This window comes from Scyliorhinus canicula, chromosome 19, assembly GCF_902713615.1.
Source record: "Scyliorhinus canicula chromosome 19, sScyCan1.1, whole genome shotgun sequence".
In the NCBI taxonomy this organism is placed as follows: domain Eukaryota; kingdom Metazoa; phylum Chordata; class Chondrichthyes; order Carcharhiniformes; family Scyliorhinidae; genus Scyliorhinus; species Scyliorhinus canicula.
In genome coordinates this window covers 55,174,403-55,199,018 of record NC_052164.1, presented here as the reverse complement: position 1 = coordinate 55,199,018, position 24,616 = coordinate 55,174,403, and the positions used below count along the sequence as shown (strand labels likewise).

General features: G+C 49.2%; 1 protein-coding gene across 1 annotated transcript in view; it reads right to left on the bottom strand.

Moving 5' to 3' along the window:
• Positions 1-17,517: 17,517 nt before the first annotated feature.
• The window catches only part of cdc27 (cell division cycle 27), a 172,382-nt gene continuing 165,283 nt past the window's right edge, over positions 17,518-24,616 (bottom strand). The window contains exon 17 of the mRNA XM_038778643.1: positions 17,518-18,554. Within this exon, the coding sequence (XP_038634571.1) occupies positions 18,463-18,554 (92 nt within the window). The 3' untranslated portion in view covers positions 17,518-18,462. The remainder of the gene's footprint in view (positions 18,555-24,616) is intronic.

The window sequence follows — 24,616 nt, the reverse complement described above, 5'->3', positions numbered from 1 at the left end:
TACAAAGAACGACCCATCTAATGTACTCGAACTATATCTTTTCCAGTCAATATTTGGAAAGTTAAAGTCTCCCATAACAACTACCCTGTTACTTTCGCTCTTTTCCAGAATCATCTTCGCCATCCTTTCCCCTACATCCCTAGAACTATTAGGTGGCCTATAGAAAACTCCCAACAGGGTGACCTCTCCTTTCCGGTTTCTAACCTCAGCCCATACTACCTCAGAAGAAGAGTCCCCATCTCGCATCCTTTCCGCCACCGTAATACTGTCCTTGACTAGCAGCGCCACACCTCCCCCTCTTTTGCCCCCTTCTCTGAGCTTACTAAAACACCTAAACCCCGGAACCCGCAACAACCATTCCTGTCCCTGCTCTATCCATGTCTCTGAAATGGCCACAACATCGAAGTCCCAGGTACCAACCCATGCTGCCAGTTCCCCTACCTTATTTCGTATACTCCTGGTATTGAAGTAGACACACTTCAAACCACCTACCTGAACACTGGCACCCTCCTGCGAAGTCAAATCTGTGCTCCTGACCTCTATACTCTCAATCTCCCGTACCCCAAAACTACAATCCAGGTTCCCATGCCCCTGCTGAATTAGTTTAAACCCCCCCAAAGAGCACTAACAAATCTCCCCCCAGGATATTGGTGCCCCTCAGGTTCAGATGTAGACCATCCTGTCTATAGAGGTCCCACCTTCCCCAGAAAGAGCCCCAGTTATCCAGAAATCCGAATCCCTCCCGCCTGCACCATCCCTGTAGCCACGTGTTTAATTGCTCTCTCTCCCTATTCCTCATCTCACTATCACGTGGCACGGGCATCAACCCAGAGATAACAACTCTGTTTGTTCTCGCTCTGAGCTTCCATCGTGGTTCCCTAAAGGCCTGCCTGACATCCTTGTCCCCTTTCCTACCTATGTCGTTAGTGCCAATATGGACTACGACTTGGGGCTGCTCCCCCTCCCCCTTAAGGACCCGGAAAACACGATCCGAGACATCACGTACCCTTGCACCTGGGAGGCAACATACCAAACGTGAGTCTCTCTCGCTCCCACAAAATCTCCTATCTGTGCCCCTGACTATTGAGTCCCCAATTACTAATGTTCTACTCCTTTCCCCCCTTCCCTTCTGAGCACCAGGGACAGACTCCGTGCCAGAGGCCCGTACCCCATGGCTTACCCCTGGTAAGTCGTCCCCCCCACAAGTATCCAAAACGGTATACGTGTTACTCAGGGGAACGACTGCAGGGGGTCCCTGCACTGACTGCTTCTTCCCAGTCCCTCTTACAGTTACCCATCTATCTCCAGTCTTTGGTGTAACTACTTCCCTGAAGCTCCTATCTATGGGGCCTCACGGTAGCAGGGGCCTCACGGTAGCATGGTGGTTAGCATCAATGCTTCACAGCTCCAGGGTCCCAGGTTCGATTCCCGGCTGGGTCACTGTCTGTGTGGAGTCTGCACGTCCTCCCTTTGTGTGCGTGGGTTTCCTCTGGGTGCTCCGGTTTCCTCCCACAGTCCAAAGATGTGCGGGTTAGGTGGATTGGCCATGCTAAATTGCCCGTAGTGTAAGGTTAATGGGGGGATTGTTGGGTTGCGGGTATACGGGTTGCGTGGGTTTGAGTAGGGTGATCATTGCTCGGCACAACATCGAGGGCCGAAGGGCCTGTTCTGTGCTGTACTGTTCTATGTTCTATGTTCTATGACCCCCTCTGCCTCCCGAATGATCCGAAGTTCATCCAGCTCAAGCTCCAGGTCCCTAACACGGTTTCTGAGGAGCTGGAGTTGGGTGCACTTCCCACAGATGAAATCAGCAGGGACACTGACGGCGTCCCTCACCTCAAACATTCTGCAGGAGGAGCATTGTACTGCCTTCCCTGACATCACCTCTAGATTTAAAAAAGAAAAAGAAAAAGAAAGGAAGAGCTTACCTGATATTACCTCAAACCCTGCTCCCGCTGAAAGGTAAGCAAATTTAAAGGCACTCACTCACCTTCACGACAGGCCCCTACTCCCGCTTCCCAACTACCGTGGGGTGGGGGCGTTGCTTAGAGGAGGAGGTAGGGTGGGAAACACTCACGAAGTGTTGCGGGTTTAACTGTCACTTGCCAACAGCCTCTCCACAAACCACCTTCAACTTAGGCTGACCGCACTGCACGTATGCTAATTTCCCCAGAACAGCTGATCAGTAGCTCTGCTCTGCTGCCCTCTGCTGGATGATTGCCTTCACTCAAACTCCTCGGTCTCCTTCGCAGATTCACCTTCAACTTAGGCTGACCGCACTGCACGTATGCAAATTTCCCCAGAACAGCTGATCAGTAGCTCTGCTCTGCTGCCCTCTGCTGGATGATTGCCTTCACTCAAACTCCTCGGGTCTCCTTCGCAGATTCACCTTCAACTTAGGCTGACCGCACTGCACGTATGCAAATTTCCCCAGAACAGCTGATCAGTAGCTCTGCTCTGCTGCCCTCTGCTGGATGATTGCCTTCACTCAAACTCCTCGGGTCTCCTTCGCAGATTCACCTTCAACTTAGGCTGACCGCACTGCACGTATGCAAATTTCCCCAGAACAGCTGATCAGTAGCTCTGCTCTGCTGCCCTCTACTCATCTTTCAAAAATTATTTTATGGGATGGGGGTGTAGCTGGCTAAGCCAGCATTTTATTGCCCATCCATAATGGCCCTTCAGGTGGTGGTTGGAAGCCACCTTCTTGTATCACTGCAATCCATGAAGTGTATTACACCCACAATGCTGTTAGTGAGTTCCAGAATTTTGATCCAGCAGTGGAGAAACAGCAATATCGTTCTCAGGATGGTGTGTGGCTTGGATGGGAAGTTGCAGCTGGTAGTGATCCTATGCATATGCTGCCCTTGTCCTTCAAGGTGATAGAGGTTGCGGTTTGGAAAGTGCTTTTGAAGGGGCCTTGGGGAATTGCAGCACTGCGTTCTATAAATGGTACACATTGCCAGTGTAGTGGTGGTGGAAAAGTGCATGTTAAAGGTGATGGAAGTGGTGCCAATCAAGTGGGCTGCTTTGCCCCAGATGGTGTTGTGCTTCTAGAGTGCTTTTGTAGATGCACTCATCCAGGCAACACAGTCCTGACTTGTGCCTAGTAGATGATAGACAAGCTTTGGGGAGTCAGGAGGTGTTACTCTTCACAGAACTGCTCTTGTCGCCACAGTCGTTATATGATTGGCCCAGTTGTTACTGGTCAATGGTAATGGTAACTCCCAGTATGTTGATAGTCGGGGATTCAGCAATAGTGAATAATTGAACGTCAAGGGATTCTCAAGTTGGAGATGGTCATTGCCTGGTAATTGAATGGATGTTATTGCCACTTCAGTCCAAGCTGCATTATGGGCACAGCCTGCTTCAGTATCCGAGAAGTCGCAAATAAGGCTGAACATGTTGCAATCATCAGCAAATATCTTTACTTCTGATGCAACAGCTGATGAAACTGGGCCTAGGACACAATCCTGAGGAACATTGATGTGATGTCTCAGGACTAAACTGATTGACCGATTCCCATTGACTCCAGTTTTCCTTGGGCTACTGGATACCACATACATTCAAATGCTGCCTCGAGGACAAGGAAAGTCACTCTCACTTTCCCTCCTCCGTTTAGCTCTTTTGTTTGAATCAAGGCTGTAATGAGGTGAGGAGTAGAGTATCCTTTGGAACCCTAACTGAACAGTGAGCAGATTACTGTTCAACAAGTGCCACTTGATTACACTATGCTGGCCACTTCCTTCACGTTATTGATGATCAAAAGTAGACTGATGGGGCAGTAATTGGCTGCGTTGGATTTGTCCTGATTTGGGTGCACAGGATATACCTAGGCAGGTTTCCACATTGTAGGGTAGATGCCAGTGTTGTAACTGTACTGGAACAGCTTGTCTAAAGGCAAAGCTAGCTCGAGAGCATAAGTCTTTCATACCATTGCTGGAATATTCTCATGGCCCTGCCTTTCAAATATCCGGTGCTTTCAACCGTTTCTTGATGCCATATGGTTGAATCAAATTAGCTGAAGACTGGCATCTGTGATGCTTGGGACCTCTGAAGGAAGTAGAGATGGATCATCCACTTGCCTCTTTTGGTTGAAGATTGTCACTGTTTCAGCCTTGTCTTTTTCTCTGATGTGCTGGCTCCCCATCATTGAGGATGGGGATATTTGGAGACCTCCGCCTCCACTGAGTTGTCCACCACCATTCATAGCTGAATGTGGTAGGGCTGCAGAGTTTTGATCTGTTCAGTTGGTTGTGGGATCACCTATCTCTATCACATACTGCTTTTGATGTTTGGCACGCCAGGTTGACACATTTTTAGGCATACCTGGTGCTGCTACTGGCGAGCCCAAGGTTGATCTTCCGGTTTGATGAGAGGTATGCCAAGCCACAATGTTAAGAGTATGTCTGTATACAATTCTGCTGATAGCTGACAGCATCTCATGGATGGCCAGGTTTGAATTGCTAGATTGGTTTGAAATATATCCCATTTAGCACAGTGGTAGTGCCACACAACATGGAGATTCCTCAATCTGAAGACTTTGTCTCAACGAGAACTGAATGGTGGTCATTTTCACCAATACTGTCATAGACAGGTATATCTACGACTCATAGATTGGTGAGAACATGGTCAATTAGGTTACTCTCAGCACCAGCCACAGACCTCCTCTAGCAGCTAAAAGTCAATCACAGTGCTCTGGGTCTGGAGTCGTATATAGACTAGCCCAGGTAAGGACAGCAGATTTCTGAACCAGATAGATTTTTAGGACAATTGATAATGGCCAAAATGGTCACTATTACTGAGACAAGCTTCTGAATTCCAGATTCATTACCCAAACTTAAATGCTACCAGGTGCTGTGAAGGGATTTGAACCCGTCTCTCTTCCCCTACCCCCAGAACATTAGCCTGGGCCGCTGGATTACTCGTTCTGTAAAATTACAATGCCACCTCCTCCCCAATTGATAGGTTGGTTCACCATTGGATCAAGGTTGATCCACTGGCTTCATGGTAGCGATAGAAGCTATTACAGCACCAGAGACCCTGATTCAATTCCAGCCTTGGGTGACTGTCATGTGGAGTTTGCACATTCTCCCAGAGTCTGCATGGGTTTTTTTCTGGGTGCTCTGGTTTCCTCCCACAGTCCAAAGTTGTGATGAGGTGGATTGGCCATGCTAAATTACTTAGTGTCCAAAAAAGGTGCAGGTTAGGTTATGTGGTTATTGGGATAGGGTGTGGGAGCGAGCTTGGGAGGAGTATGCTTTCAGGTGACACAGACTTGATGGGCCAGATGGCCTCTTTCTGCACTGTAGGGATTCTATGATTTTTTGCAAGGAAAGATTCAGTGAGTGTGACTGCGGCACACAGCTGCTTGCCTGATGTGGGAATCCTCTTCAAATTTTGGTACAGAGCAAGGTTGATTAGGCAGGGTACATCTTAGTCATTTATGGGTGATAAATACGACTGAGTGACACAAAGAACAAAGAAAAATTACTGCACAGGAAATGGCCCTTCGGCCCTCCAAGCCTGCGCCGATCCAGATTCTCTATCTAAAACTGTCGCCTATTTTCTAAGGATCTGTATCCCTCTGCTCCCTGCCCATTCGTGTATCTGTCTAGATACATCTTAAATGACGCTATCGTGCCCGCCTCTACCACCTTCATCGGCAATGCGTTCCAGGCACCCACCACCCTCTGCGTAAAGAACTTTCCACTTTCCCTTAAACTTTCCCCCTCTGACCTTGAACTCATGACCCCCAGTAATTGAGCCCCCCACTCTGGGAAAAAACTTCTTGCTATCCACCCTGTCTATACCTCTCATGATTTTGTAGACCTCAATGAGGTCCCCCCTCAACCTCCACCTTTCTAATGAAAATAATCCTAATCTACTCAACCTCTCTTCATACCTAGCACCCTCCATACCAGGCAACATCCTGGTGAACCTCCTCTGCACCTTCTCCAAAGCATCCACATCCTTTTGGTAATGTAGCAACCAGAACTGTACGCACTATTCCAAATGTGGCCGAACTAAAGTCTCAAACAACTGTACCATGACCTGCCAACTCTTGTACTCAATACCCCTTCCGATGAAGGAAAGCATGCCGTATGCCTTCTTGACCACTCTACCTGCGCAGCCACCTTCAGGGTACAATGGACCTGAACACCCAGATCTCTCTGGACATGAATTTTCCCCAGGGCTTTTTCATTTACTGTACAGTTCGCTGCAAAGATATCTGTTAAGGCCCCAGCTTTTTCCTCTCACTTCCCTCAGTTACGTGGGATAGATCCCAACCGGACCTGGGGACTTGTCCACCTTAATGCCTTTTAGAATTCAAATAAAACATCCTCCCTCCTTATGCCGACTTGACCTAGAATAATGAAACATCTGTCCCTAACCTCAACATCCGTCATGTCCCTCTCCTCGGTGAATACCGATGCAAAGTACTAGTTAAGAATCTCACCAATTGACTTCCGGTGATGGTGGGCGGGAACCGGCCGTGCAACGGAGGGCTCCCAATCGGGAACGACATTTTTGGGGCTTCAAGCCCGGCCCCAAGGTCCACGGAGGAGTGAAAGTCACGGAGATAGCGGAGAGGAGGCACAGCAGAGGAAGATGTCAAGGGTCGGTAAGAAAGCAGCCATTAAAAAAACAGCTGAGGGCCCATTGTGGAGAGGAGAGGTCACCACGGGGTCACCAGGAAAAAAGGAGGCTGGAGCACCAGGAGAGGCCTCATTGCTGAAGGCTGAAGAAATAACTAAGGTAATGGCTGCAGAATTCGAAAGGCAGTTTACAAAACACCTGGAGGCGATGAGGGAGGTTTTGAGTCTGCTGGTGGAGGAGGCGATTTCCTCGGTGACGACGGCGGTGGCGAGTGCAGAGGCGGAGGTGCGGGCGCAAGGAGAGGCGCTGAAGGTAGTGGAGAATACGGTGCCGCAGCACAATGATCAATTTGCCTCGATGGGGAAGGAGATGCGGAAGGTGATGAAGGTGAACAGGGATCCGTGAAGAAAATTGGAAGACCTGGAAAACAGGTCCAGGCGACAGAATTTGAGGATTGTGGGGCTGCCCAAAGGAGTTGAAGGGCCAAGGCCGACAGAGTATTTTGCCGCTATGCTGGCGAAGCTATTTGGGGAGGGGGGAGGATCCCTCCCGATACAAGCTGGAGCAGGCTCATCGATCAGGGAGGTCTGTACCAAAGACGGGTGAGCCACCAAGAGTAGTGACCTTGTGTTTCCGTAGGTACTGTGTGAAGAAGGTCCTGTGCTGGGCCAAGCAGAAGCGAGTGGTGCAGTGGGCTGGAGTTGGTATACGTGTATACGAAGACTTTACGGCGGAGCTGGCGAGGAGGCAGGCTGCGTTCAACCGAGGTGCTGTGCGGCATTGTATATCCAGCGAAGCTGAGGGTGACTTATAAGCTCAAGGACTTTTATTTTGCAACGGCGGAAGCAGCGGAGGAGTTTATGAAGGCAGAAGGACTGTGGCAGAACTGATAAATTGAGATATGACCTCAGGACTGTATTTTCTTCTTTTTTGTTTCACTGCGTGCGGGTGTATGGGCTAATGGGGCCAATGTTGTATATATTTGGACAAGGGAAGTGATGGGACTTGCACTAGAAGCGAGGGTTCTTTGGGGCGTAGGTGGATTTGCGGGGTGTGTGCGCTAAGAGGGGATTTCTGGGTTTTCCAAGGGGGAAAGGGACCGGGAGGGGGCCTGCTGGTTTAAACTGCTGGCTGGTTTAAACTGGTCAGTGAACGGGAGTAAAGTGGGGTGAGGGCTGCGGCCATCGGAGCCTGGCAGAACAGGGTCCGAGTGGTCTAGCCAGGGTGGAAAGTTGGGGAGAAAAAACAGAGGTTGGGGGAGGAGTTTACAGGAGGCAGTGGGCGGGAGGAGCCGGAGGGGAGGGGAGGGTTTACAACTCTTGGGTATCACATACGGTACTCTTTCAGAGGTTGGACGGCGTTGAGTACGGGGAGGGGGGATTCCAGGGTGACCATGGGTGGGGGGGGGGGGGGTAGACTCCAGGGTGACCATGGGCGGTCACGGACTCCTTTCTCTTTGTTTTTTGTTTCCACCGTGGAAGGGTTTGTTTCATTGAATGCACATATTGACAGGTGAGCTGTTGTTTGGGGTGGTGGGAAGATGGGATCGTTGTTATTGCTAAGGGGATTGACTTTGTATTTGTTACCGTTTACTGTTTGGAGGTGAATTTTGGAGGAAAATGTGAAAATGGAGAATAAAACATTAAAAAAAAAGAATCTCACCCATTTTCTCTGACTCCACGCATAACGTTCTTCCTTTGTCCTCAAGCGGTCCAACCCTTTCTCTAGTTACCCTCTTGCTCCTTATTTATGAATAAAAGGCTTTGGGGTTTTCCTTAACCCTGTTTGCTAAAGATATTTCATGACCCCTTTTAGCCCTCTTGATTCGTTTCAGATTGGTCCTACATTCCCGATATTCTTCCAAAGCTTCGTCTGTCTTCAGTCGCCTAGACCTTATGTATGCTTCCTTTTTCCTCTTAGCTAGTCTCACAATTTCACCTGTCATCCATGGTTCCCTAATCTTGCCATTTCTATCCTTCATTTTCACAGGGACATGTCTGTCCTGCACTCTAATAAACCTCTCTTTAAAACCTCCCAGATATCAAATATGGATTTACCTTCAAACAGCTGCTCCCAATCCACATTCCTCAGCTCCTGCCGAATTTTGGTATATTTGGCCTTCCCCCAATTTCGCACTCTTCCTTTAGGACCACTCTCGTCTTTGTCCATGAGTATTCTAAAACTTACGGAATTGTGATCACTATTCCCAAAGTAATCCCTGACTGAAATTTCAACCACCTGGCCGGGCTCATTCCCCAACACCAGGTCCAGTATGACCCCATCCTGAGTTGGACTATTTACATACTGCTCGAGAAAACCCTCCTGGATGCTCTTTACAAATTCTGCTCCACCTAGACCTCTGACAGTGTATCCCAGTCAATGTGAGGAAAATTAAAATCTCCTTTATCCTTATCATCACCACCCTGTTGCTCCTACACCTTTCCATAATCTGTTTACATATTTGTAACTCTATCTCACGCTCGCTGTTGGGAGGTCTGTAGTAAAGCCCCAACATTGTCACCGTAACCTTCCTATTTCTGAGCTCTGCCCATATTGCCTCACTGCTCGAGTCCTCCATAGGCACTCCTTCATCACAGCTGTGATATCCTCTGACCAGTATTGCAACTCCTCCACCCCTTTTCCCTCCCTCTCTATCCCGCCTGAAGCATCGATATCCTGGGATTAGTTGCCAATCATTTTTTTTAAAAATAATTTTTATTGAATTTTTCAAAATACAAACATTTTAACCCCCCCTACATTTACATTTAAATTATAACAAAACAAAGTCAAACCCCCCTACTTAACAAGAAAAAGAAAAAAGTCCCCCCCCCCTACCCGCGCATCCCCCCCACCCCCCCCCCCCCCCCGCCGGCGAACCGACAGTCAGACCAACTTATCATTTCTAGCAGCGTCCTCGGGCAGGCCTTGCCCGTGCCACCACCGCTACCGTACTTCCTTCGTCTTTGTCCCCCCTCCCCCCCCCCTCCTCCCCCCTCCCTCCCGCCCTCCCCTCCCCTCCCGGGTTGCTGCTGTCACGGCCTCAGTTTCTATCTCTGATCCAAGAGGTCTAGGAAGGGTTGCCATCGCCTGGAAAACCCCTGCACCGACCCTCTCAGGGCGAATTTGATCCTTTCCAATTGGATGAAGTTTGCCATGTCGTTTAACCAGGTGTTCACACTCGGAGGCCTTTCGTCCCTCCACTGAATCAGGATCCTCCTCCGAGCCACCAAGGACGCAAAGGCTAATATTCCAGCCTCCCTCGCCTCCTGTACCCCCGGTTCCACCCCAACCCCGAAGATCGCAAGTCCCCAGTGGCTTGACCCTGGACCCCACCACTCTCGACACCGTCCCTGCCACCCCCTTCCAGAACTCCTCCAGTGCCGGACATGCCCAAAACATATGTGCATGATTCGCAGGGCTTCCCGAACATCTAATACACCTGTCTTCACCCCCGAAAAACCGACTCATCCTTGTCCCCGTCATGTGGGCTCTATGCAGTACCTTAAATTGAATGAGACTTAGTCTCGCACATGACGACGACGAGTTGACCCTCTCCAGGGCGTCTGCCCATGTCCCGTCCTCTATCTGTTCCCCCAGCTCTAACTCCCACTTATCTTTCAGCTCCTCTACTGGTACCTCCTCCACCTCCTGCATAATCTTATAGATGTCCGAGATCTTCCCCTCCCCGACCCAGACCCCTGATAGCACCCTATCACTCACCCCCCTGTCGGGGAGCGCGGGGAACCCCGCTACCTGTCGTCTGGCAAATGCCTTCACTTGGAGGTACCTGAACGTGTTCCCCGGGGGGAGCCCAAATTTCTCCTCCAGCTCTCCCAGGCTCGCAAACCTCCCCTCTATAAACAAGTCCCTCAGTTGTCTAATACCCGCCCTCTGCCAGCTCTGGAATCCCCCTCCTGTGTTTCCCGGCGCAAATCTGTGGTTCCCTCTTAGTGGTGCCCCTATCAGACCTCCCACTTCCCCCCTGTGTCGCCTCCACTGCCCCCAGATCTTGAGGGTGGCCGCCACCACCGGGCTCGTGGTATACCTCGTGGGAGGGAGCGGCCATGGTGCCGTTACCAGTGCCCCTAAGCTTATGTTGCCGCAGGACGCCCTCTCCATGCGCTTCCAGGCTGCCCCCTCCCCTTCCATCATCCACTTTCGTACCATCGATGTATTTGCCGCCCAGTAATATCCTGAAAGGTTGGGTAACGCCAGCCCTCCACTATCCCTACTCCGCTCCAAAAAGACCCTTCTAACTCTCGGGGTGCCATGTGCCCACACATACCCCATGATACTACTCGTTACCTTCTTGAAAAAGGCCCTGGGGAGGAAGATGGGCAGACACTGGAACAAAAACAAGAACCTCGGGAGGACCGTCATTTTAACTGACTGCACCCTCCCTGCCAGCGACAGCGGCACCATGTCCCACCTCTTAAACTCCTCCTCCATCTGTTCCACCAGTCTGGAAAAGTTCAACTTGTGGAGGGTCCCCCAGTTCTTTGCCACCTGCACCCCCAAATACCTAAAACTTTTAACTGCTCTTTTGAAGGGGAGCCTCCCAATTCCCTCCCCTTGGTCTCCCGGGTGTATTACAAAGACCTCACTTTTCCCCAGATTTAATTTATATCCCGAAAAGTCCCCGAACTCCGCTAGTATCCCCATTACCTCCGGCATTCCCCCCTCCGGGTCTGCCACATACAACAACAAATCATCCGCATAGAGCGAGACCCGATGTTCCTCCCCTCCCCTTGTCAGTCCTCTCCACCCCCCTGAACCCCTCAGTGCCATTGCCAACGGCTCAATCGCTAATGCAAAGAGTAAGGGAGATAGGGGACATCCCTGCCTAGTACCTCGATGGAGCCCAAAATATTCTGACCTCCTCCCGTTTGTTACCACACTTGCCATCGGAGCTGAATAGAGCAGTTTTACCCACTTGATAAATCCCTCCCCAAACCCAAACCTTTCCAACGTCTCCCACAAGTATTCCCACTCCACCCTGTCAAATGCCTTCTCCGCGTCCAGCGCTACCACTATCTCCGCCTCCCCTTCCACTGCTGGCATCATAATCACATTTAACAATCTCCGGACATTTGTGTTAAGTTGGCGTCCCTTCACGAACCCCGTCTGGTCTTCATGGACTACCCCTGGCACACAGTCCTCTATCCTGGTTGCCAGGACCTTTGCTAATAGCTTGGCGTCAACATTCAGGAGGGAGATGGGCCTGTAGGACCCGCACTGGACCGGGTCCTTGTCCCGCTTCAAAATCAAGGAGATCAGGGCCTGCGACATTGTTGGGGGCAGAACCCCCCCCTCGCGCGCCTCATTGAAGGCTCGCACCAGCACTGGACCCACCAAGTCCACAAATTTCCTGTAAAACTCCACCGGGAACCCATCCGGCCCCGGCGCCTTCCCCGCCTGCATCTGGCCTATCCCTTTAATTAGCTCCTGCAGCTCTATCGGCGCCCCCAACCCTTCCACCAGCTCCTCCTGTACCTTTGGGAACCCCAATTTGTCGAGAAAGTTCTTCATTCCCCCTCTCCTCTTCGGCGGTTCAGACCTATACAATTCCCTATAGAAGTCCCTAAAGACCCTATTCACCTCTTGCCCCTTCTGCACTACATCCCCACCCCTCTCTCTCACTCCCCCAATCTCTCTGGCTGCATCTCGCTTACGAAGCTGGTGTGCCAGCATCCTGCTCGCCTTTTCCCCGTACTCATACGCCGCACCCTGCGCCCTTCTCCACTGCATTTCCGCCTTCCTAGTGGTCAGTAGGTCGAACCTGGCCTGCAAGCTACGCCGCTCCCTTAATAGCCCCTCCTCTGGCGCCGCCGCATATTTCCTATCTACTTCTAGGAGCTCCCCCACCAGCCTCTCCCTTTCCTGCCTCTCCTTCCGCTCTCTGTGTGCCCTTATGGAGATCAGCTCTCCTCTAATCACTGCTTTCAAGGCCTCCCAGACCGTCCCCACCTGCACCTCACCTGTGTCATTCGTACCCAGATAGTTCTCAATGCCCGTTCTCACCCTTCTGCACACCTCTTCGTCCGCCAACAGCCCTACATCCAGGCGCCACAACGGGCGTTGGTCCCGCGCCTCCCCCATGTCCACGTCCACCCAATGTGGTGCATGGTCCGATATCGCAATGGCCGAGTACTCCGTGTCCTGCACTCTCGGTATCAGCCCCCTGTTCAATACGAAAAAAATCGATCCTAGAGTACACTCTGTGGACGTGGGAGAAAAAAGAATACTCCCTCGCCCTAGGCCTACCAAATCTCCATGGGTCTACTCCTCCCATCTGCTCCATGAACCCCCTTAACACCTCTGCCGCTGCCGGCCTCCTATTCGTCCTGGAACTCGATCTATCCAGCCCAGGGTCTAACACCGTATTAAAGTCCCCTCCCATGATCAGGCCCCCTGCCTCCAGTCCCGGGATGAGGCCCAGCAGGCGCCTCATAAAACCCGCGTCGTCCCAGTTCGGGGCATACACATTTACCAGTACCACATTCTCTCCCTGCAGCCTACCCATCACCATCACGTACCTGCCCTCCTTGTCTGCCACCACCTCTGCCGCCACAAACGACACCCTCTTTCCCACCAAAATCGCCACCCCCCGGTTCTTGATATCCAAGCCTGAGTGGAACACCTGTCCCACCCACCCCCTTCTCAGGCGGACCTGATCTGCTACCCTCAAATGAGTCTCCTGCAGCATTGCTACATCAGCCTTCAGTCCCTTCAGGTGTGAGAAGACCCTTGATCTTTTGACCGGCCCATTCAGCCCCCTTACGTTCCACGTGATCAATCGGGTCGCAGAACGACCCGTCCCTACTCCCTGTCGATTAGCCATGTCTTGTCCCTTGCTCGCCCCGGGTCATCCCTTCTTTTCTGACCCGCTTCCCATAGCGATGGCCCCCCCCCCCCCCCCCGGCTCCCCCCTTCTCGTCCCTGGTCTTTCCAGCAGCAACCCGGTGTCCCCCCCCCCCCCCCCCCCCTGGCTAGGACCCCTCCTAGCCGCGATGTACCCCACATCGTACTCCCGAGAGTCAGCTGGTCTCCGCTGACCCGGCTGCTCCTGCCACATTCCGACTCCTCCCGGTTCACCCCATCTGCGCCCGTGAAAGATCCCCTTAAAACCCCCGAGAAAGACCCGCATAATCAACCCGCTCCCCCCCATCCCGTCTCCCCAACTTAACGATATAAATGCAAATACCCAATGGCAACTAAATACATAAATACTTAACTACATACTTAAATAACAAAATAATTAACTAACTATCAACTAACAGTGTGCCCAACCATCACCCTCCATCAAACAGTATAAATAACCGCAGATAACCATAACCCGAAAAGAAAAAAAAAGAACAAAAAAACCCCCCCAAACACCCAAAGAAAAAGGGTAAGAGGGGTAAATAACTAAGGGAAATTGGAAACGGGAAAAAACACCCCATAAGAAGCCAACGACCCACAATAGAGATTTCAACAGTACAAATATACAGAAACACCCAACAACTCGAAACCTTCAAAATATTCAGAAAAGTCAACCGTTCGAGAAAAAAAAAAAAAACCCACCCCAAACAATCCACGAAACTGTTACCCAGTTCCGACCTGGCCTGAAAAAGAAAAGGGCCACTTGCTCAATCAAGAGTCCCCCGGCGGCTACGACCGCCGGTGCTCCCAGGTTTTAGTTCGTGTCCAACTTTTCCTCTTGTACAAAGGTCCAGGCCTCCTCTGGGGACTCGAAATAATGATGTTGGTCCTTGTAGGTGACCCACAAGCGCGCCGGTTGCAGCATTCCAAATTTGATCTTTTTCGCGTGTAGCACCGCCTTTGTCCGGTTGTACCGGGCCCGCCGCTTTGCCACCTCCGCACTCCAGTCCTGGTACACCCTTACCGTCGAGTTCTGCCACTTGCTGCTTTTCTCCCTTTTAGCCCACCTCAGGACTTTCTCTCGATCACTTAGCCGCTGGAACCGCACCAGCACCGCCCTCGGGGGCTCGTTTGCCCTAGGCCTCCTGGCCATGACCCGGTATGCCTCTTCCAATTCCAGGGGCGCCGGACCGGCCCCTTCCCCCATCAGGGAGCTCAACATCTCCGCCACATATCCCGGGAGATCCGACCCCTCCAGGCCTTCTTCCAGGCCCAGGATCCTCAAATTTTTCCTCCTCATCCGAGTGTCCAGCTCCTCGAAGCGGCTCTGCCACTTCACGTGGAGTGCCTCGTGCACCTCCACCTTTGCCCCGATGACTGTGGCCTCCTCCTCCCTCGCGGTCATCTCCTGCTGCAGATCTTTAATCGACGCCTCTTGGATCGCCTGGGCTCCCACCAACCTGGTGGCCGTCACGTTCATGGACTCTAAGAGTTCCACTTTCATCTCCGTGAAAAAACGGAGGAGAGCGGCCTGCTGCTCCTCCGCCCATTTCTTCCATTCCTCCGATGCACCGCCGGCCGCCATTTTGATTTTCTTCCCCCGCTTTTTTTGGGGAGCTGCTGCCGTTTTTCTTGCCGCTCCACTCCGGGTACCGACCATAAAATCGGTCTAGTTCTCCTCAGGGGACCTTCCCCCACCGGGATTCGTTTTTTCAGCGCCGTTGGGGCCCTCCAATTGGCCCAAAAACACCTTTGTTGCAGGAGCTTCCAAATGTGCGGCTTAGCTAGTCATAGCCGCAACCGGAAGTCTAGTTGCCAATCATGACCTTCCCTCAACCAAGTCTCAGTATTAGCAATATCATACTCCCAGGTACTAATCCAAGCCCCAAGTTCATCTGCCTTATCTACTACACTTCTTGTATTAAAACAAATGCACCTCAGACCACCAGTCCCTTTGCGTTCATCATCTGTTCCCTGCCTACTCTTCACCTTAGTCACACTGACTCCATGATCTAGTTCCTTACAGTCCATTAACCTCCTCATTTGGTCCCATTCCCCTGCCACATTAGTTTAAACCCTCCCCAACAGCGTTAGCAAAAGCACCCCCACGACAATTGTTTCCAGTCCTGCCCAGGTGTAGACCGTCCAATTTGTCGTAGTCCCACCTCCCCCAGAACCGGTTCCAATGTCCCAAAAATCTGAACCCTCCTGCACCATCTCTCAAGCCACGCATTCATCCTGCCTATTCTTTCTTTTCTACTCTGACTACCATGTGTCACTGGTAGAAATCTTGAGATTACTACGTGAGGTCCGATTTTTAAACTTGGCTCCGAACTCCCTAAATTCTGCTTGTGGGCCCTCATCCCGTTTTTTTTAACCAAAATCATTGGTGCCCATATGAACCACGACAACTGGCTGTTCACCCTCCCCCTTCAGAATGTTCTTCAGCCGATCGGAGACATCCCTGACCCGTGCACCTGGGAAGCAACATACCATTCGGGAGTCTAGTTTTCGACCACAGAACCGCATATCTACTCCTCTTACAATTGAATCCCCTATGATTATATCCCTTCCACTCTTTTTCCCGCCCTTCTGTACAGCAGAGCCAGCCACGGTGCCATGAACCTGGCTACCATTGCCTTCCCCTGGTGAGCCATCTCCCCCAATAGTATACAAAACGGTATACCTGTTTTGGAGGGAGATGACCGCAGGGGACACCTGCACTGCCTTCCTGCTTTTCCTCTGCCTTTTGATCACCCATTCCCTTTCTCCCTCAGCAATCCTAATCTGTGGTATGACCAATTCACTAAACGTGCTATCTACGACCTCAGCATTGCGGATGCTCCAAAATGAGCCCATCCGCAGCTCCAGAGCTGTCATGCAGTCTAACAAGAGCTGCAGCTGGACACACTTCCCGCACGTGAAGGAGCCAGGGACATCAGCCACGTCCCTGAGCTCCCACATTGAGCAAGAGGAGTATAACATGGGTCTGAGACTTCCTGCCATTTTTAATCTTAAGCTTAACTTAGTCCAACTATAATATCAAATAATAGATAAATGAAAAAGGAAAAAAAAAGATAAATTGTTACCAATCACACAATAAAAAAAAATAGAAATAGAAAAACCTTACCTGATCAACACACCTCAGGGAAAAGAAAAACTACTTACCAGTCATTAGCCAATCACTTACCTGCTGGCTGTGATGTCATGGTTCAACTTCTTCCTGCCCTTGAATCTCCCTCTTTATCTTCACTCGGCTGGGATCCTTACAGTGATTTCTTTTTGGTTGGAGGAGGAGGTAGGGAGGGAAACACTGAAGAAGTGTTTGGGGTTTAACTGTCACTTGACAACAGCTCCTCCACAAACCACCTTCTGGGTACAGTGACTGCATTGCACTGACGCAAATTTTCCCCGCAACAGCCAATCAGTGGCTCCGCTCTGCTGCCCTCTGCTGGGTGCTTGTTTTCACTTGAACACGGAGGGTATCTTGCTCAAATACACCTTCTGGATACAGTGACCGCAATGCACTGATGCAAATTTTACCCGCAACAGCCAATCAGCGGCTGGGGCTGCAGAGCGGACATGCTAAACCTCTGACAGATTTCCTTCAGTAAAAGTTATTTGTAAACTAGCTGGAACTTAGAAAAAAAGCTAGTTAACCATGAAACCAATTTCATATTTATTAATCAAATTCAAATTCCAGGCAACATGACAAGAGATGGTGATGCAATGACCTTGAAAGCAAGGTAACTGGAATGGGAGGTTTGGAGATGAAGGCAGGCATCTGGAGGATTGAACTCGCCCAACTACAAAGTATCTTCTGCAGCAAAACACAATTATAACGTCAGCAGTTGTCCAAGAGTATATGTCACATCGAGTCTGTAATTAATCTTAAAATGTTTGACTGCAGATTGAATTCATCCTTCACACATTGGCACAGGACTTGTGTGTATATCACGTTCTTAACAGTGGCACGTTGGAGATCACTGACAGAACGATGGCAGTGATTATCCCAAGAGGGGAAGTCACCAGCAACCATCAACATTCAGCTACGAAAAGATTTTCAAAGTATTTTATTTTGGATTTTTTTTCACATCATTAAACTGAGGTGCAAATATATTAACAAAAAGACTTTTTCTAAGACTGTACAAATATCTGAAATTAAAAAGGGATAAGCAACAAAAAAAATCCACTTAAGACACCAAGTTACAGATTTAAATGAAAAATGAAATTAAAAAAATAGACTACATTTCACACACCCACGCGCACACACCCACGCGCACAGACATACATTGCATTTTCCATTCGTCAACACTTCTGCTGGTTTCACAAAGCGACAGCAGGCTCTTGGTATCAGTGCGAACTTAAAGGATGCCATCATTTAAGCAATCAGGATGTGCACTTTTCAGAGAGGCTGCTCTGCACTCGATGGTGAAGTAAAGACAGGGAGATGTTAAAGTACCTCCATTTACAGCAACTAACTGGGCAAAGCAACATAGTTTACAGTGCAACCGAAGTGCTGCTTGAAAATTGCTGCCATCTCAACTGCTTGCAACTTATGCTGGCCAATCATTGAGGTAATACTCACCGCTGGACTTGTCCTCCTAGTGATTTTAACAGGAACTCCTTTCAGGAGTAACAGGGGGTTTAAAAACAGCAGCACAATTATGAACTTGGTGACAGCGATGGTCAAGTTTTGCATGAGCAGAAATAGCAGAGGGGGAGGGGAGTTGCGCAACTTCACTTTCAAATCAGTAATAGCATTTATATTTAAAAACAAAGCCCCCTGTTTAACATGAATATTGCTGAGGCTGGAAATTAAAAGTTGATGCTGACAGGTTTCCTTGTGACCCAGTGATGGGTGCCTCCAGCCTACGTTCTTAACGTTGGCAAACTGCACCAGACAGACAATGTTCAAAGCAGAAAAACAGGTTTAATGTGAGGGAAAGGTCAGGGAATAGCAGCTCTTGCTCTGAAACCATATTTTGGCTGAGATGGCTTTTACAAGTTGAAGCTCTCATCACTTTCTGCTGCATGAAGCTGGGTGTCGTCAGCATCAGTCATGCTGCTTTCCTGGGATTCATCTGTTCCAGCTGGAAGAACAAATCAGAATGAGTGCCTTGTGCCAGTAATCTGAATCAGTACTTCAGCAGTCTGATCAACTCCCACAACCAAAGGATTTTGGAAGCACCATCAGAACCATAAAAGGAACCACAAAGACCTGGTGACCAAGTTTCATTGCTGGTACTGATATAGCTAAACATATATTGAAGGCCAGTTACCGATTGAAGATGTCAATTTACAGGGGAACAGATGACCATGCAGCCCCATGAACTTGCTCTGCAATTCAAACAAATTAGACCTGTACGCCCCTGAATACCATTTAACTACTTTGACCCAGATCTCTTAATACCCTTTATCTAACACAAAATAATCCAAGTATTTAACATTTCAATTGAACTAGCAGAGTCTTTTTAGAGAAGGGAGCTCCAGATTTCCATAGCCCTTTACGTGAAAAAAATATTTTCTAGAATGCAACCATTCTATGGTTCAACACAGAATGCAGCCATTGGGCCAAACAAATTTGGACTGGTTCTCTGCTGGAGCAATTTAGTTCACCCCAACTGGCTCCTTCAACTAAACATTCAGCGTTGTTCAGCCCAATTTATTGGGGGGGGGGGGGGGTTACTTCATTTTTCTGAAATTTGCCTTTTTTAAGATTAGAAAACTTGGTCTGGGAGTATACCTCAACCTCAAATTCAATCATTTCATGGGCACAATTGGAAGATGCTCATGCTCCCTTAATGTCAAATCGTGAACTAATTTTGGTTCATTACATTTTGGAAAATCTATACCCTTAGAATGCTTTCCTTATCCATATTTATAGATCTATCCACAATGACATCATGACTGTTGGATGTCCCGGTTCAAATGCTCCTAGATTTGGATCCACCAGTGGTTTTAAACTCAAGTTTTATTTCTGGTAGCGATATAGCTAAACGTATAATGAAGGACAGTTACTGATTGAAGATGTCAATTTACAAGGGAACAGATGGCCATGCAGCCCATGAACTTGTTTCCGCTACTTCTCCCCTGGCTGAAATGCCCTTATGCTGCTGCAATTTTGTCCATTATCAATATTGTTTCCTCACCTCCCCGTTGCCAATTTTCCTGCCATGTCCAAAGAGCCTCTGGCTTAGATTATTTAGATCCCAGTCATGCCAGCTTGATGTCAAATCTCTGTAATGCTTACTGTATAAAGTACACAGTACAGAAGTAAACCATACAACCTGTCTGTCAGCAGTTATGCTCAAGACAAGCTTCCTCCCAATAACCTTCTCATCCCATCTATATTTATGCACATATCTTCTAAGCTGAAAATCCACAATAACTTTAAAAAAAATATTTATATTAAGGTATTTGAAAGTTTTTATAATAATAATAATGACATAAACATGGTATAATAAATATTTCCACCCCATCCCAATCTTCACACACCCCAACCATTAAACAACAATCTACACCCCACCCACAAACCCCCGGAATACTGCATGTGCTGACATTTTAATTTTCCCTGAGAAAGTCGACGAACGGCTGCTACCTCTGGGTGAACCCAATCATTGACCCCTTTAAGGCGAACTTTATCTTCTCAACACTGAGAAACACAGCCATGTCACTAACCCAGGTCTCTCACTTGGGGGCTTCGAGTCCCTTCACATTAACAAGATCCATCTCCGGGCTGCCAGGGAGGCAAAGGCCAAGACGTCAGCCTCTTTTGCCCCCTGAACTCCCAGCTCTTCTGACATTCCAATGATTGCTACCTCCGGACTCGGCACCACCCGTGTTTTTAGTACCGTGGACATTGCCTGAACAAAACCCTGCCAAAACTCTCTAGCTTCGGGCATGCCCAAAACATGTGGACATGATTTGCTGGGCTTCCCGCGCACACCTATCCTCTACCCCGAAAAACTTGCTCATCCCAGCCACTGTCACATGTGCCCGGTGGACTACCTTAAATTGTATCAGGCTAAGCCTGGCACATGATGTGGACGTATTAACTCTGCTTATGGCAAATGCCCATACATCCACCTCTATGCCGTACCAGCCTCCCCGGACAGGCGCCGGAATGTGGCGACTAGGGGCTTTTCACAGTAACTTCATTGAAGTCTACTCGTGACAATAAGCAATTTTCACTTTCACTTTCACTATCTCTCCTCCTAGCTCGTCCTCCCACTTGCCCTTGAGCTCCTCCACCGGAGTTCCCTCCACCTCCAAAAGCTCCTGGTAAATATCAGATACCTTCCCCTCTCCCACCCAGGTACTGGAGACTACTCTATCCTGTATCCCCGCTGACGGCAGCAGCGGAAAGAACGGAACCTGCTTTCTCAAGAAGTCTCGCACCTACAAATTCCTTAACCCATTCCCTGCTGGCAATTCAAATTTATCCTCCAAACATAGAACATCGAACAGTACAGCACAGAACAGGCCCTTCGGCCCTCAATGTTGTGCCGAGCCATGATCACCCTACTCAAACCCACGTATCCACCCTATACCCGTAACCCAACAACCTCCCCCTTAACCCTACTTTTATTAGGACACTACGGGCAATTTAGCATGGCCAATCCACCTAACCTGCACATCTTTGGACTGTGGGAGGAAACCGGAGCACCCGGAGGAAACCCACGCACACAGGGGGAGGACGTGCAGACTCCACACAGACAGTGACCCAGCCGGGAATCGAACCTGGGACCCTGGAGCTGTGAAGCATTTATGCTAACCACCATGCTACCCTGCTGCCCCAACCGTTCAAGCTGGAAAAGCTCCCGTCTATAAATAGATTCCCCATCCTTCTAATTCCTGCGCTTTGCCATCTCCAGAATCCACCATCCAGCCAAGTCAGTACAAATCAATGATTATAATAAATCGGGGTCCAAACCGATGCTCCCTCCACTCTCTTATATCTCCTCCATTGCCCCCAGACTCTCAGAGCTGCCACTACCAAAGGACTTGTGGAGTATTGGGCCAGCGAGAATGGAAGAGGTGCCGTTATCAGTGCTCCCAAACTTGTGTCTTTGCATGACGCCGCCTCCATCTGCTCCCACACCGGCCACCATCCAATTATCCGCTTGCTAATCATGACTATATTAGCCGCTCAGTAGTAACTGCAGAAGTTCAGCAGCGCCGACCCACTCTCCCCACGACTGCGCTCCAGCAACATTTTGTCCACTCGCGGGGTTTTACCCGCCCACACAAAGCCCAAAATAACCGTATTCACCCACTTGAAAAAGGCCTTTGGGATGAAGATGGAGAGGCACTGAAAGACGAACAGAAATCTGGGAAGGCCGTCATTTTCATGGTCTGTACCCACCCCGCCAGTGATAGCAGGAGCACGTCCCATCTCTTAAAGTCCCCTTTCATTTATTCTACCAGCTGGGATAGGTTTAACTTGTACAGTGCCTCCCATTCCCGGGCCACCTGGATTCCCAGATACCAAAAGCTTTTTTCTACCCTTCTAAGTGGCAGTTCTCCCAAACTCTTCTCCTGCCATCTTGCCTGGATCGCGAACATCTCACTTTTAAAATCTGCAATAACTTATTGAGCTATGTGCATTTTTGTGCAGAAACCTCATCTGGGTAACTGTCCCCAACCTTTCTTATAAAGTGGCTGGCCTTTTTTGGCTGACTGTGTGCATTTTAGCCCTTTTATTATAGACCAGCTAATATCCCCATCTAATGACAAGGTACAGCTGTGCAGTTCTGGAGTCTCATTGGGTTTGAATGCAACAGGAAACCAGGCAGTTAACCGGATGGGAATAAATGAGGAAAATATTCATGCAGCAGTGAAACCATAATAGGAAAGGAGCAGTCACCTTGTTGGGAGTTTTCTATAGGCCCCCCAATAGCAGCAGAGATGTGGAGGAACAGGTTGGGAAACAGATTTTGGAAAGGTGCAGAAGTCACAGGGTAGTAGTCATGGGTGACTTCAACTTCCCAAACATTGAGTGGAAACTCTTTAGATCAAATAGTTTGGATGGGGTATTGTTTGTGCAGTGTGTCCAGGAAGCTTTTTAACACAGTATGTAGATTGTCCGACCAGAGGGGAGGCCATATTGGATTTAGTACTTGGTAATGAACCAGGGCAGGTGATAGATTTCTAAGTGGGGGAGCATTTTGGAGGTAGTGACCACAATTCTGTGACTTTCATTTTAGTTATGGAGAGGGATAGGTGCGTGCAACAGGGCAAGGTTTATAATTGGGGGAAGGGTAAATACAATGCTGTCAGACAAGAATTGAAGTGCAGAAGTTGGGAACATAGGCTGTCAGGGAAGGACACAAGTGAAATGTGGAACTTGTTCAAGGAACAGGTACTGCGTGTCTTTGATATGTACGTCCCTGTCAGGCAGGGAAGAGATGGTCGAGTGAGGGAACCATGGTTGACAAGAGAGGTTGAATGTCTTGTTAAGAGGAAGAAGGAGACTTATGTAAGGCTGAAGAAACAAGGTTCAGACAGGGCACTGGAGGGATACAAGATAGCCAGGAGGGAACTGAAGAAAGGGATTAGGAGAGCTAAGAGAGAGCATGAAAAATCTTTGGCAGGTAGGATCAAGGAAAACCCCAAGGCCTTTTACACATATGTGAGAAATATGAGAATGACTAGAGCGAGGGTAGGTCCAATCAAGGACAGTAGCGGGAGATTGCGTATCGAGTCTGAAGAGATGAGAGGTCTTGAACAAGTATTTTTCTTCAGTATTTACAAACGAGAGGGGCCATATTGTTGGAGAGGACAGTGTGAAACAGACTGGTAAGCCCGAGGAGATACTTGTTAGGAAGGAAGATGTGTTGGGCGTTTTGAAAAACTTGAGGATAGACAGGTCCCCCGGGCCTGACGGGTTATATCCAAGGATTCTATGGGAAGCAAGAAATGAAATTGCAGAGCCGTTGGCAATGATCTTTTCGTCCTCGCTGTCAACAGGGGTGGTACCAGAGGATTGGAGAGTGGCGAATATCGTGCCCCTGTTCAAAAAAGGGAATAGGGATAACCCTGGGAATTACAGGCCAGTTAGTCTTACTTCGGTGGTAGGCAAAGTAATGGAAAGGGTACTGAGGGATAGGATTTCTGAGCATCTGGAAAGGCACTGCTTGATTAGGGATAGTCAGCACGGATTTGTGAGGGGTAGGTCTTGCCTTACAAGTCTTATTGACTTCTTTGAGGAGGTGACCAAGCATGTGGATGAAGGTAAAGCAGTGGATGTAGTGTACATGGATTTTAGTAAGGCATTTGATAAGGTTCCCCATTGTAGGCTTGTGCAGAAAGTAAGGAGGCATGGGATAGTGGGAAATTTGGCCAGTTGGATAACAAACTGGCTAACCGATAGAAGACAGAGTGGTGGTGGATGGCAAATATTCAGCCTGGAGCCCAGTTATCAGTGGCGTACCGCAGGGATCAGTTCTGGGTCCTCTGCTGTTTGTGATTTTGTTTAACGACTTGGATGAGGGAGTTGAACGGTGGGTCAGTAAATTTGCAGATGATACGAAGATTGGTGGAGTTGTGGATAGTGAGGGGGCTGTTGTCGGCTTCAAAGAGACATAGATAGGATGCAGAGCTGGGCTGAGAAGTGGCAGATGGAGTTTAACCCTGACAAGTGTGAGGTTGTCCATTTTGGAAGGACAAATATGAATGCAGAATACAGGGTTAACGGTACGGTTCTTGGCAATGTGGAGGAGCAGAGAGATCTTGGGGTCTATGTTCATAGATCTTTGAAAGTTGCCACTCAAGTCGATAGAGCTGTGAAGAAGGCCTATGGTGTGCTAGCGTTCATTAGCAAAGGGATTAAATTTAAGAGCCGTGAGGTGATGATGCAGCTGTACAAAACCTTGGTCAGGCCACATATGGAGTAGTGTGTGCAGTTCTGGTCGCCTCATTTTAGGAAGGATGTGGAAGCTTTGGAAAAGGTGCAAAGGAGATTTACCAGGATGTTGCCTGGAATGGAGAGTAGGTCATACGAAGAAAGGTTGAGAGTGCTAGGCCTTTTCTCATTAGAACGGAGAAGGATGAGGTGCGACTTGATAGAGGTTTATAAGATGATTAGGGGAATAGATAGAGTAGACAGTCAGAGACTTTTTCCCCGGGTGGAACACACCATTACAAGGGGACA